The 15,248-nt window shown below is 38.1% G+C and overlaps 2 protein-coding genes across 2 annotated transcripts in view; one reads left to right on the forward strand and one right to left on the reverse strand.

Annotated features, from left to right (window-relative positions):
* The window catches only part of FAM3C (FAM3 metabolism regulating signaling molecule C), a 67,010-nt gene extending 54,500 nt beyond the window's left edge, over nucleotides 1–12,510 (forward strand). Inside the window, exon 10 of the mRNA XM_037056520.1 lies at nucleotides 12,259–12,510. Within this exon, the coding sequence (XP_036912415.1) occupies nucleotides 12,259–12,267 (9 nt within the window). The 3' untranslated portion in view covers nucleotides 12,268–12,510. The remainder of the gene's footprint in view (nucleotides 1–12,258) is intronic.
* On the reverse strand, nucleotides 4,697–15,048 carry WNT16 (Wnt family member 16). The gene is made up of 4 exons (XM_037056517.1): nucleotides 14,748–15,048; nucleotides 14,315–14,562; nucleotides 12,194–12,480; nucleotides 4,697–5,443 (listed from the first exon to the last, which is right to left on the reverse strand). The coding sequence occupies exons 1-4, from the start codon at nucleotides 14,840–14,842 to the stop codon at nucleotides 4,979–4,981; spliced, it is 1,095 nt and encodes a 364-aa protein (XP_036912412.1). The 5' UTR covers nucleotides 14,843–15,048; the 3' UTR covers nucleotides 4,697–4,978.
* Nucleotides 15,049–15,248: the final 200 nt, after the last annotated feature.

The following is a 15,248-nucleotide window of genomic DNA, read 5'->3' on the forward strand; positions in this document are numbered from 1 at the left end:
CACCTTTCCTTTTCTCCGGGTAAACATGGCCAGTGTTTGGTTGTTACTAGTGGGCAGAAGGGCAGGCTCTTGGCCTCCATGGAGATAAAGCCCTGAGAGATGAGACTGACAGTCTGACAGAGGGAAACAGGCAGCCCTAGATCCACCTCTTTCTGCTTTTCCAATTCTCCACAAATCAGATCCTTTCACTTATTCTGAAAATTAAAAAGTCACATACAAAGCTTTGGTTTGTGTTGACTCGGTCCACATTCATTATTACTCTCCCTTTACAACCAGTGGGAGAGGCTGCTTTTTCTAGCATGACTTTGTTTCAGTTTTTAATCTTGCAAACCATCTCTCGTGGTTTTTCTTTGGATGCGAATGTAAACCATTACCAATGGTAAATTTCACCCATCTATTAAAAATAACACCTTATGTAACAATTGGCTGTAAGCACAACAATAAAAAGGATGTAAGTATTTATTTAATGTCGCATTAAATTAGCTTGATCTGTACCCCTCGTCATTTCCTTTTGGAATGATTGTTAGGCTCTTGCAGAATCCAACTGTGAGTTGCACTGGGATCTAAAATAGCAGGCAGTTGAAATCACTTTGAGCTTAGACATTGAGAGGCAGTGTATTTTAATTACATTTCATGGAGCCTTCTAAGATCTCCATTCTCCCATCCCTTTACTCCCACTCCTCAGCCAAGTTTATAAAACCAAACCCTGAAGGAACATCATGCAATTTTCATGACATTCACAAATCCTTCAGACTCTTTTAAATGATATACTGTAAACTCAGTGTACTGACCATCTCATGCTGCAAGACGCACAGTAATGACAGGATAGTCCAGGCAGGGCACAGACCCTGAAGCCAGTCCATTCTGTGAAACGGGTTAGCTGCCTACCTCACGAATACTGTGTCTGTTTCCTCATGTATGAAATGTGGACCCCAATCATGGTACCTACTTTCAGAGGTTATTGTGAAGATCAAATGTCTTTAGGTATGCATAATTAGAACAATCCCTGGTGCATAATAAGTGCTACCTAAGTGTTTACTAACATGATTTTCTTTTTCAAGGGAAATGAGTCCTTGGGGTACCCGGGTCCCCTTTCATGCTGTGCCACACGCATTTGTCGTTCTCAGCTTACCACGTCATCCTGCTCCAAGAAATGTTATGACTTATCCCATCTGGTCTATAGTGAAACTAATTTTTTTTTAAATCAAGGCATCTTAGCCAATTTTCCTTAAGAAAGGCTTCTCTTGAAGAGTATTCATGGTTCCTGGAGATGTGATTTTAATTTTTCTTTCCTCAAGTCAGCTAAGTGGATTACGGTGTTCTGGATAAATAACTAGCTGGCTCCAAATGGTGGGTTTAATTCTTCAGTTTCTGATGGCCTCTGGGAGGTGATGCAACAGGACCCGCAGCTCACCACATTGCCTATAAATAAATATTTTGATGGAAAGCTTTTTCTGGTTCCACATTTTAAGCTGAGTAAAACCAAACATATGAGTACTGACAGTTCTTCAGAAAACTAAAGTGTGTTTCTAAAATCTTTACTGTGAATATTACATGGTTACAAAAGCTGCAAAATAGTCACAGCATCTAACTTATGTAATAAAAATCCATTGTTATTCTTACTGTCCTCATTTCCTTAAAAACAAAAAACACAACTGTCAATCTAGATCATGAATAGGAAATAATGCAGTTGTTTATATTTAAACAAATTTAAGTGTTTTTAATGTTTTGTAAAGTACTACTATCAGCAAAATTCTTCAATTACCCAACTTCCTTATCCAGAGATTGTAGATAATGTCACTCAATGTTTGTCTTGCTTTCATTTCAGGGGTCATCATTGGCTCTGATCATTGCTTCTCTTAGTTCCAAATTTACAAAAACATCGAGATCCTAAGTTAAAAATTAATACACTAGACTACCTCCTCTCCCCTTTTAACACCATAAAGGGCATTTAAACAAATCAAGGAACTTTGTACCCACAGTGCTTTGTCTTGGCTGTGAGCCTGACCCTTATGATACCATAGAAAGCTGTTTCCTAAACACATCACTAGAGCTGTGGACATCTAATAACTGTGCCGCCCGGTGTAGAGATACCCTTTCACAGTAAAATAACACCCTAGTTTTTCTTTGCGGACTTACTCAAGCTATGTGGGTTTAGTTGGAATAAACCACACTGCCAGTCCCCCTGCACGCATCAAATCAGTGTATCACCCAAAGCCAACAACCAATAGCCTTTGTGATTGGCTCAGGGATGAGCACACTAACCAATCAGGGCCAATGATGACCTTTGCTAAGCATTCTTGAGAAATAACTTATTTTTCTCTCCTGTATGAGCAGCTAAAAAAAGAACTTCCCTCTTTCCAAAGAATGGAACCCCTGTCGCTGCTGAATGAGTAGTAGAAGGATATGAGGTCCAGAAGTGTGGCAGCCATGATGATAAAAAACAAAAAGCAAAAACAAAAACAGAGACCCTGGAGCTACTGGGTGGGGAGTGGGGGAGCCTGATGTAAAAGATGACACCACAGAAGATCATGCTTCACTTTAACCAGGCAGAGCTCTGGACTTTCAGTTACTAAGTCAAGACATTTCCTTTAATGTTTGTTGGTCTGGGTTGCATTTTCTGTTACTTGCAACATAAAGAAACCTGAACTATGTGGGCAAAATAGCCTAGAGTAGATATGAATATTTGGGCCCCCAAATTTGTACTCGGGAACTCAATGGTGCTACCCCCATGATGCGCAATGGGAAGGAAATGAGTGAAGCGAGATTGTTGGTTAGTGAAACAGGTGAGAGATTCACGGGTAGCTTCTATGGTGGTTCCAGGGAGGAAAAGGAAAAGGCGAGCCCAAATGTCGTAGCTTGGGAGTTAGGAGTTCCGGCCCAGCAATGAGTATGTAGTATCAGGTATTTGTGAATTAGAGGCTGCCTGATTCTCACAATTGGTTGGTAAGGTAATTATGAAAAGTTTTCTGGCTAATAGAAAAATTGGTCATTAATGGGAACTACAGTATTCATCTTTTTTTAAAAGTGAGCATTTTCCGTGCAGGAAAATAGATTTAGTTTGCAAAAAAAGGCATGAGAGTAAGTGTCTACCTTTGAGGTTGTTGTCTACCATTATTTGGCATTCTAATCAGTGAATGCCAAATAATGGTAAACCACTTTTTTAAATAAGCATTATGTTTGCCCGTTTGTCATTTCTGAGTATCTCATTCAACAAATAATAATTCTGTTAAACTTTAAGAGTGACATTTAAAAGTTTAGCCTTGACTTTAATATTAGACCTGAAACATTTTCCATGCATTTACTCTTTTTCTTAAGTTATTGTTCTGCCTTGGGAAATGGGATTGAAAGGAAATAGAATGAGACTTGGGGGACAGGATAACACTTCTATAGCTTATTATTTAAAAAAGAATATTCTTCCTTTGTCCATTCTGAACTTAGAAATCTATTTTTCTACATAAAACTGGTTTTTCTACATTTAACAATTCATAAAAAACTAAGCATTTACATTAAAATACAACCTTAAATATAGCCCTGTAATTTACACTAGGAATCTTGTAAAATATGATGAATATACATGCATGAATACCATTCAACATTCACATGGAAAAGCATCATTACATACAACATAATAAATATCCAGGAAGTCAAATCCACAAATTGATCATTATTCTGATTTAGATTCTTTTTTCCAGTTAAGACTTTTATACTTTTTATATAGTTTATTATAATACTTTTACAAGTTAGGCATTAACTAATTAAAAACAGAGTTCAACTAATCTGACTGCTGAAATAACACACTCTTCAATATTTTGCAGCATATTTTAATCTATAACACTTATAAAACTGTCATTTTGGCAAGAAATACACATCCATATAACTAACTACTCAATAACTTCTTTTTCAATATATAGAAAAGTCAGTTGATAGTATGAAAATAAACAGGAGCTCATATTATTTCTGAGATAATTTTATTGCCTTAACTTTTTGGTTTTGGCAATAAATGTCTTAAGGTTTAATATATATATATCATAACTTAAATAGTGTATTTACAAAATATAAAACTTTTTAAAGTGAAATACTATACAAATACTGTTTTTACACTTTTAATGGCTGCTTTTCCTTATAATGGGTGCGAGTCCTTTACCTCTGATTTTCCCACATGCTTTCAGGAGCCCTTCTTCACACAGTAATTCAGAGTTTGGTTTTTTAATAGTGGAAACTGGTCTACAATTAAAATAGGAGGGCAAAGATCAAAGGTTACTATTGTATGTATACCTTCTTGAGATTTTTCTAGGAATGGTCCTACTTAAAAGCTGCTTAAAATCCAAATTACACATTTTACTTTTTTACATCTTAATTCTTACCGTTTGTCATTAAATGCCTCTAACAAACACTTTTGAGGAATATTATATCACTTGTGAGAATTCATTTTAATTGCCTTCCTTTTGCAATGCATAAGAGTAAGCAAGCACACACCATTTCTGTTAACATTTCAACATCTGTTTCTATGCACAAATACTTAATATAATTTCTTCATCTAAAGTACTGAGAGCATAAATGAGATTCGTGCATACTGCTCCTTGCTGCTATAAGAGGTGTCTTTTAGAAGTGACTGATATTCACCCACCACTACTGATATCCATAACTAAATTCCATAGTCAAGGATCTTATCTTGAGGATGCATCAGGTCTTTCTGTATGAAGGTTCTTTCTGATTCCTTGTTGCTTAGGAGCCAAATTCCTTGTATGTCAATATATATTTTCCAGATCACCAAAATATGAACCTAAGCCTTGCAGAATCCCTCCAAATGCACATGCTCAGTGTGTGTGTGATCGACTAGACATGGACCAGGTAAAGGGAACTCTGAGAGGGGTCAAGGATTTGGGGATTCTGAGGGCACTGGGCTTCATCGGCCCTGCACAGTGGCACTCGGCTGTTGTCACTGAGGAGTATTGTCCAAGGCTGGATGGAGTGGTTACTTGCAAGTGTGGACATCAGTCATGCTTTCACACCTCTTGCAGCGAACGTAGCAGCACCAAATAAACTTACACTCACACCTCTCCACGTGTCTGACCACATGAGTGTTGTAGCCGCGGCCACAGCAGAGGAGGTTGCAGCCATCCGCACCCTCTGACGTACGGTTGCATTCTCTGCCTTGTGTCCCCGGGATCCCTAATTTCTTATCCTCTACACAGTAATTGGGAGACTTGTTAATGTAGAGCAGATCATCCTTGTGGATGGGCACTTTCCTCTGGTCTTTGTCTCTTCTGCGCATTTTTCTCTTGATTTTGTCTGAGACTTGAATGCTGTTTTCATATTTATCTTTCAACAAATGTCCAATCTTTTCAAAAGAAGACATGGTTTTCCAGCATGTTTTTACAGCACAGGAGCCGGAAACCCCATGACAGCGGCAGTCCACTGACATCAGCTTGGCAACAGCCTGAAACCAACAGAAATTTAGTTAAATATCACTCATAGAGTGTTTTTACTCAACAACAGATGCAAACTAATCTAATCACTTATCTTTCTAGGTCTTTTACCTCCTGTATAAAAATGATGATTTTGAACATAAAGGATCTTTCAGATTGCTTAGGGTTCAAATGTTTTGTCCTTCTCTTGACCCTGTAAAGCAAAACTTTCCATGTCAAATTTAAGGTAGTAGACCAGGCTAATATTGTTATTAGAGATGATCTGAGATAACAGAGAAAAACTATTTTATTTCTAATCTCTCATTTAATTTTTGGTGTGGGGGGATGCTCATGCATGTCTCCATTTTCTGACACCATTTAGCACCTGGCTGCTGAGTGCAGTTCGGAGACCAGCAATGACAGCATCACTCAAAGGCACACTTTCAGAATTAGAATTTGCATTTTAATCAGATCACCGGGGGACTTCAATATGCACATTAGAATTTGAGAAGCACTGATAGAGGAGTCATCCTCAACTCACATAGTGCATGGAAACATTCGGGGAACTTACAATGCTCAAGCTTCTGAGATTCTGATTTAATTGGTCGATGTGGGGTAATGGTATTTCTACAAAGCTGCTCAGATGATTCTGATGCTTACCAAGGGATGAGACCTACTGACTGAACTGAGAGTTCTCAGGTCTGACCACTGTAGCAGTCAGTTACATTCATGGAGATTGGGGGTGATGCTATTCCCTGGTCACAGATCCCATGAGAAACCCTGACTCATCAACTTAAGTCGGATAAAAAGAAAAAGGGCTGGAGAGTGATTTTCCACAAAATCCTTCCCCTCCTCTGGAAAATTATTTCAAAACATGTGTCCTGTTCTCAATGGATTAGTAACACCATTCTAACACAGACAGGGGCTAATATCTATGTTTTTTTTTTTTAGTTCTGTGTGCTGATTTTAGTTTACATAGACTGAGAAACTAAATGAGATTACAAATATCTGTAAGAGCCCACTGCCTGGCACACATGAAGGTCTAAATGAATGCCCCCTTTCTCTGAAGAAGGTACAGTAAAAATGGAGATAAATTTCAAATAGGACAAACAGTGCAAAAACAATAAAGAGATTTTAAAACTTTCAGGGCTCTAAATCTCTTGCATGCCAAACTAGTCAGCATAGCTTCCTGCAACCTCCAGAGGATGGCAGAGCAGATTAATAAATTGTCAGGGCTAGCTGTAGAGTTGACGTCTGTCAACATGCTGAGTAAAGTGAAAAATTGATCTCTCCGTTCAATAACTAGGAAATTGTGTGTGTAATCTCTCCAAATAAAGAAAAAAACCTCACAGCTTAAATTCCACTTACAGTTCTTATCAAAACTATAACATGACAGGGTTTAGAGTTTGCTATTCATTTTGTACCAAATCTGAAACTGACATATTTGCGGGATGTTACATTTTCTAACAAATTAACCAAAGTTTCTGAACATCTAATTAGACTGAATATTTCGAACAGTTTATAATATTTGCAACTTGAATGACAGCATATGGCATTGATTTAGGCAACATTTGATACTTCTTACTGGTGTTTAAAATAATAAACAGAGTAGTATTTAAACCTTGTTCTTTACAGACGGCAGCACATATGCAAATGTGCTTTTTGAATTCACAAACTTGAGAAGTTAATAGATACGTGTACTTGCTATTAACTAGGCAAAACAGTACCTTTCAATGATATGAAAGCAATTTATAAAGTATGGCACACAGGCTTATTTGGTTAAATATAGGGCATTTGACATTCACAAAGCCTTCAATTGTTTAAAATGTCTCTAGGCACAGAAATGTTAATATTAATACAGTTTGCCTACTTCTGTGTGGATTTTAAGTGCCTGAAACATAAGAGAAAAAAGGGCTCAATCAATGCTAGGTAATAACAAAACAAATTGCCCAAAGAAAACCCCAAATCTAAAGATGTATATTTATGTATTTAAATCTGACCAACGTTCCTTATAGTCATCACCTAGTGATTTAACACTGCCCTTAGTTCAGGCTCATGATTGAAGAGTTGACTTTTTCTTTTACGAATTAGTTCAAATGTCACGTATGGTTGTTGCCAACTTGTGAAGTGTAGCAGGCAGAGTAGATGTTCACCAAAAACTTATTGTATAATTAGTCCCGCTCTCTGAAACGGTTTTAACTCATCCTCTGTTGCTAATCCGAATTGGGAAGAAGTAATAAAACAAGAGTCACTGCTGGCAAGCCAACAATATTGGAGGAACTTGATTGACAGTGGGAGTCCATAGGAGTGACACACTGTTTTACAGGTATGAAAGATAAAGAGAGACTGACTTTCAAATTCAATGATACAATCTGTTGAATTTATCAAAACTTTGAAGGGATTTTCCTGCCTTAGAAAGCTAGCACTGTTAATACCTGGAGATAACTATAACTTTTCAGGGTTAACATTTTAAAGAACTTGTATTTGATTACTTTTTAATTCTATTACTTTTTTGTTTCTATCAATAAGTATTAAAAAAGAAAGAGTGTTTTTATCTTACATACACATATTCTTGGGTAGAAAGACAAATCAACTTCAAGGTGAAGAATAACTTGACCTGCAATTTAAATGATATATCCAAGGAAGAAACTTGGACAGACAGGGATTAAAATAAAGCAGTGTAATGACTTCTACAAAGATTTGATGAAATGCAGAGTTCAAGCAGATACACACACACACACACACACACACAAAAAAAAAACTATGGAGCTTAGTGCTCTCAGAGTACATTTGCATAAATATTTTACTTATAATTTAGTTTATAGGAAGAAATGTGGGTAGTTTTAAACATGTACTTATTATTTCAGTTTTACAGAAATATAAACAGTGTGGCTAAGACATTTGTCATACATAAGGAAAGTTGGTGTTACATGACAAAATCTTTATATGAAGCTGGATAATTTTAGTAGAAGAGAAAAATGCTACTACATTTAATAAAATTTCATGAACACTTCAAAAAAAGTTTATTCTGGAGATTTTCAGCTAGGAGTCTTAATTAATGCTAAATAGCCTTTCTCAGCCTCAGTGATAGCACAGCCATTTGTGGGGGGGGGGGAGGGCGGGAAAAGTAAGAGAATAGCAACAGAATGAATGAGTTGTATGTGGTTATGAGAAAATTCCTTTCTCTACTTTAGTTGAGTTGTTAAGGTTTATAACGATATTAACAGAGGAATGTTTTGTTAACTATTGCAAACAGATGTGCCCATTTTGGTAGAATATTTTCAAACTATGGGAGAGCAATTAGGAGGGGAACATTTAATCTACTGGGCTCCTTTGTGTTAAGGTTTGGTTGGGTGCATTTCTAATGAAGTGAAATATGAAAGGCAAATCATAATACTTAAAGGTAAAAAATAGAAACTGTTTGAGAAGTAAGCTAAGGAGTGATGGTTCCACAACTTCGACTTAGGTAACACAGCAGGCAGGGGTTGTTTTCCAGTGTGTCATTCAACCCAAACTTTACAGAAATGACCAAAACACTGTTGTGAAACATTTTGTGATGAGCATTTCATTTTGTCAACTATCAGATGACTTAAGTTTTTAGGAAAACTGTGACATAAGATTTGATGATATATGTGGAATTCCTATTGCTCTGACCCATTTTGTGCCTTTTAGTCCAAAAATATATTTGAATCTGCTGAAAAGCAAAACACTTATGTGTTGTTCAAATACTTATAAATATTCTTGAAACAGGTCAATGAAAATTTGGGGTTGGGCCCTTCCCACTTTTCTGAGTTAGTCATCATAAAACAAATTATGGGGTAGGAAAACTTAAAAGTTTATGAGGTGGACATGGGAAGAATGGAAATATTTTAAGCACACCAAAAGAAATACCCATAAATATTCCAAGTCACATTATTCCCAGAAGTTCTGCCCCTGGAAGACATCACATCATTCTGTTAGCCAATCACCATTCAGCAACATTATTCTTGGAGTCATAACTTTAGGAATGGTGTCAGAAACCAAGTGGGAATTTAAGGTCAGCGGTTAGAAAATCATCCATCCTGCTCACAGCACTACTAAGCGCCAGTACCCACATTTCTCTGAACGCTTTTCGACATTTGGAGTTTGGGATTTTGAGACTAGGAAAATCAACTCAATTGAATGCAGACCTTGAACTTTGCTCAGAATATGCCCATTAAATTAAAATTCTATTTGCCAATATCAAAAATGGAGTTGGTTATTCTTCCATGTTAGATAATAAGCTGGAAACTTGGTTAGTTTGTTGTTGTGGTGGTGGTGGTTTTTATATTTTTGGCCAGCAAAAGAAAGAAAAATACAAAAGTGCTTTTCTTTGCAATACTTAGTGAGAAAAGAACCATAAAACACCTCAAAATACCCAGGTAATATTTTTTAATATTTTAAGTTACCATCTAGACTAATGTGAGAAAAAAGATCAAGTCAAAAATATTTTAAAGAATCTAAAATTTTAGTAGAAAAATTTAAATTTTACATAAAATGTGTAAAAAATTTTACATAATTTTTTCTGCATAATTAGAATAACTGCAAAAACCGGAGAATAGAATGATATGGTGTTTTGTCAACAATGGATTAATATTGATGCTGAATAATTGTTTGTTTTAATAAAAGTAGAATATAAATAATAGTTTAAGATCCAAGTTAATAGTTACAGAGGCAAATACTGTTATTTAATTAGAAAATTCAAACAAGAATAAAACTAAATAGCTGCCTACTATTATTAATAAAATACATTTTAGAAGACTTTACAACATTTCATAAGTTCAGAGTTGACTTCATTCAGGAGAATCATAATATGAGTTTCTGAGTTTTGTTTCCTGGTTAAAATTTTTTTAATTTCTCACAAAATATTTAAATAATGTTTACAAAAGGTATGAGATTTAAATTAATAATAAATATTCATTTAATTGTTTTCTTATTTTAAAAATATATTATTTTCACTCATCTTGGTGCTTCTTTCTTGCTTAACTGTGGAGTTTTAAAGAACATATTTTAAGTATAATTAATCTCTTTTATATTTATATATTAGAAATAATTAAAATTCCTTTATTGGATAATATTTAAATTAAAGCAAAAACTAATTTATTTATTTTTTTAATATAAGACTTTAAGGAGAAGACACATATGCATAATTATAGTGTTAGGTAAGTTACTTTAGTGATGTAAATTAACTTTTAAAATTTCTTAACAAGCCCTGTCCAGGTAGCTCAGTTGGTTAAAGCATTGTTCCAATACACCAAGTTTGCAAGTTCCATCCCTGGTCAGAGCACATACAAGAAGCAACCAATGCATGAATATGTGGAACAAAAAATCAATGTTTCTTTCTCTCCCCCAACTACCCTTTCTGTCTAAAATAAAAGAAAGTCAATAAAATTTTAAAGATATATTTAAAAAATTTAAACAAAAATATAAAAAGCTCACATAGCTATTTACTAATTTTCTATTTTGTACCTTTTAACCAAATATTCAAATTGAATTGTAGAGTCAAATTTGAAATTCATGTGTTATAGTGATGTTTTTATTGAGATTTCTGTTTTTGTATTTTAAGCCAAAATGGTTAAGTAAAAAAAAAAAAAAACTGGCTTAAACTCGCAACTATTCTGATTAGGTTCCATTTATTCATTTTCCAAAAAATGTAAAACAAATGTAATGTATACTTTAACTATTCCTGGGAGATACTAAAACTTGTTTTATTTCAGGAGAATGTAGCAGATTGTAATGACAACTTTGGGACTTTTGCAGGTTACTGGGCATGCACAGTGATATATAATATGTGCTGATATTCCTGTTCTGAAAAGATTATAAGATAGAAAACATATATTCATAAAAAAGTTTTGGCTGTTTTAGGAAAGTCAGTATGAATTACCAAGTAATTCAACTACAGTGCAGAAGTCAAATGTTATTGTGTCAATATTCATTAAGATAAATATATAAAAGTGAAATTAAGTTACAAATTTTTCAGTTTTAAGAAAATTTAGTATAAAAAGCCAGGATCCATAAGAGAGGTTAATTAGATACTGTTATTTCAAATTTGCTCTTGCTGAATCTTTATCTATACTTTTAAATATCCATATATTTCATACACTTATAGCTTCTTTTCATTTATCTATATCAATTTTACAATGAACCTACATAGCTTTATAATAAAATATCTATTTCCCTTAAAAGACTTTGTTTTACATTAACAATTAGTTAAATATTGTCTATTCTGAACATATTCAAGAATGTTTGCTAGAGAAAGTAAAGGCAAAACTGATAACATGTCTAGGAGACATTGCCCACTAAGAAATACATTTAAAATAATAAAGTTCAAATTTGAGGAAATGAACTTTGATCCAGTCCCACTAGGAAGGCAGGTACTATCAATCTTATTTAGGCTCTTCCACTAACCAGCTAAGAGGGTGAAACCAAAAAACCCAACAGGCACTTATACATCGGTTATTTTATAATTCATGTTTTAGGTATATGAAATATACAGTCACAAACACATTCTATAACAAGATGGAACTCATGTTAGATGGAGAATTAAACTAAATCAATGTTGTCAGTACAGGCACATGAAAGAAAAAATATATAAATGCAGTTACGCTAATAATACACACATGCATAACAATACGTATACACATACATGCACATATATTTCTGCAGGTATTTTTAAAAACTACTTGAACAGATTTGTGCACAAGTGTAACCCTCATGTTATTTACCTAAAAGCACTGGATTTTTTCTCATTTTCTAATACGTACCTGCCTTCCAGCTTCATTGTTATGAAGGTTCATTGCTAACAGTACTCTGCCTTCTTTTCCCGTGGTGTTTCTGAGGGGGGCATCCAGGAACTTGCGGCTGAACCACATGCCGTACTGGACATCGTCGGAGCAGCCCCCCCAGTGCCAGCCTTCGCTCGCTGAGCCACCGTTCTGCAAGGTGGTGTCACAGGAGCACTCCGTCATGTTGCCTGCACTGCACGACCTGGTCACAGAATGCACCAGGCCCGCGGCCGTCACGGCATAAATGAATGCCGTTTCCTTGGTGCCTAGAATAAAACATGAATCGCTAAATGAAAGAGCCACATCACTCTCTGTTTATGTTTGTTGTAAGAGAGCGTCCTACTCTTCCTCTTGCCAGGGAACCACTCTTTCAGTTGCTTACAATGGGCGCTTTACTGAATACGTATTTAGAAGGGATGATTTCCTGTTGTTCTAGTCTTTTAAAAAAGCAGCATTAATTTTGAGTATCCTGCTTGAAGGGGTTGTCATATATTGGATAGCATTGTTCTCATACCGAAAAATATTCAAAATATGAAATGTATGTCAGTACCTAGTTCAGTGCCTAATAGACAATTAAAGCTCAATAAATACATGTCAAATTAAAAAAAAACCTTTTGAGTGCATACTGTAAATGGTATACAGTGCTCCCAAAGAGTCCAGATTACACTTGTTTTTAAATTTAAAATGTGCTTTCCCAAAACACAATCTGAAGAATTGGGTGCAATTTTTGTTCACATAAATAACACATACCAGAAAACAAATTAAAATTAAACCAACCATAAAGCAATCAGTTGATAAATTACAATTTAGTTTCACGTTAAAGACTGTTCTCTTCTAGGACATCGTGAAAAACAGTCCTGACATTATTGAATAACATGAAACCATGATATATTTTATATAGTACTGGCTAATCCTTTTACAGTCTTAAAGATAACTGAAATGAAAGATAATTGAAATGTCACCAAAAATGTTATTGAATATTATTGAATGTGTATTTAGCACACCTGCAATAGCGTTTGAGCTAAAATGTTGGAAAATTAAAGGCTCATTAAAACATAAATAAAATGGACTAGAAGAGACTCCACAGGCGACTTTTTTCTCTTTCGAGATGTTTAGATTGGAGTAGAAACAATTTCACGCCCGTTGTCCAGTAAACCTTTCAACAGCTGATGTCTTTGCATTTCAGCAACTGTGAAGAAGACATCGCTCCCCGCCCCACGCCGCTCGCCCCGTAGGGGATCAGGGCTCCTTAGGAAGGGTGTGCCGGTCGAAACCCAGCAGCGCCAAGGCGATGCTTTGGCGGCCGCGTGTGTAGAGACCCGGTGGGGAAGGGTCAAAGGTGGAGGGAGAACGGAAATGAATGCGAAAAGCAACGAATCTTCCAGAGCCCGGGTCCTAAAATTCTGTGAATCCGCTAATATTCCTGGAGCAACCCTGGGTCTCTGTTCCTTTAATCCTACCGAGTCACTAGGCACGTGGAAGCGGAACTTTGTTTCTCGGCAGCTTCCCGCCCTCCGCTGCGCGCAGAGGAGGGGAGAGGAGAACCGAGGGTCAGCCAGAGCGGTCGTGCCCCGCTTAGCCGCACGGCGGGGTGCACAGGATAATCCCATTTAAAAGTCACCATTATTCCGCGTACCTGGTGCTCGGAGGAGCCAATAAACGTGAGGCTTCGCTGCGTTTAGCCACTTGTCCCGCGCTTGGTGATCAGCGGAGCGGCTTAAATCAAAGCAGATGGGGCAGCAGCATTCCCTGCAGCCAACATCATGTTTCTCCAGCTGGTGACCCAAGTAGGGGGGCCCTACGGGTCCGAGGGGTCGGCGGGGTGGAGTATCAAAGTTTTTTCCCAACTCAACAGGGCACAGCGGGAGGGAGGAAGAGCTGCGTATCCGAGCGCTGGCTCTGGACCTGGGGAGTCACCCCCTGCAGGACCGCACCTGCACCCGGGGTCTGGCTTCCGTAGCTCCCAACTCTCGTCCACGAAACGACCTCTTTTGGAATTTAGAGAGCGACAGGACCACGCGAGCCCTAATATTATATTACAGAAATTGGAGGAGTCGTCGTCCTCCGTCCCGCGCCAGCCCCGTGGGTCCCGGAACTCACCACTGCTCAGCTCGTAGCCAAAGAGGGGGCCGGTGCCCGGCAGGGCGGCGGCGGCGGCCGCCACCTGGCAGTTCCATCTCTCGTGTCTGAACTGGCTCCTGCACTCCTGAATGCCCAGCCGGGCGCCCTCTCGGATGCTGGGCAGCAGGTACGGTTTCCTCTTGCACAGCTCCTTCTGGCGGCTGTTCAGCGGCAAGTTGGCGCAGCCCAGTTTCTCCGGAACCCCAAAGGAGGCGATGCCCAACCACCTGTAAGACACGGCCGACCCTATCGTACGTCGCTGTACTTCCCAATGCCAAACGTTTCCCCCAAAATTAGGTTATCCTCCCTAGGATCTCCCCTCTATCTCCCTCCCTCCTTAGCTTAAAGTTCCCTGAGGCTGGGTACCTCATTTGTCTCATACCCCGTGCGTCTCCGCTGCCCCCATACTCACATCCAGTTTCCTTGGGCTCCGCCTGGGAACAGCGCGAGCAGGGCTGCCCAAAGCGCGCACAAGCGGGACAGTCCCAGGAGCGCCGCTCTGTCCATGGCCCCCGCATGGATTCCCCCAGCCCCAGTCACTCCTCTTCTGCCCTCCCAGCCCAGAGGCTCGCCGGACCAGAGGTCAGTTCCCCAGCACTAAGATGTCCCTCGTCCTCTTCCACACTGCAGACAACATAAAAAGAAGGCCAGCGGTGGTAGGGGTTCTCAGCGGCCTCCCATCGCTTGCAGGGAGCAGTATGAGGAGGTGGAGGAAATAGCTTGAGACTCTTCTCCCTCGCCCAGCTGGAGAAGATGTACAGGAGATGAGGGAGAGTCCCTCACACTCCAAGGTGAGAAACTTCTGTTGATGTAGCTGTGTCTCCATCGCCCCCGGCCTCTCCTCCCATCTCCTCCCCCTGGCCGCGCCTGTAGCCTGATTGGCCAAGCCGCTGCCCCGCACTCATCATTCCCA

Source organism: Sturnira hondurensis, unplaced genomic scaffold (assembly GCF_014824575.4).
Source record: "Sturnira hondurensis isolate 20B ecotype Veracruz unplaced genomic scaffold, ASM1482457v3 Scaffold0008992, whole genome shotgun sequence".
Lineage (NCBI taxonomy): Eukaryota > Metazoa > Chordata > Mammalia > Chiroptera > Phyllostomidae > Sturnira > Sturnira hondurensis.

Coding starts and splice junctions, on each gene's coding strand:
- WNT16 (XM_037056517.1), bottom strand. CDS start 14,842: ATGGACAGAGCGGCGCTCCTGGGACTGTCCCGCTTGTGCGCGCTTTGG. Junction 14,563..14,747: donor GGAGCCCAAGGAAACTGGAT/GTGAGTATGGGG, acceptor CGTGTCTTACAG/GTGGTTGGGCATCGCCTCCT. Junction 12,481..14,314: donor TGGCTACGAGCTGAGCAGTG/GTGAGTTCCGGG, acceptor GTTTTATTCTAG/GCACCAAGGAAACGGCATTC.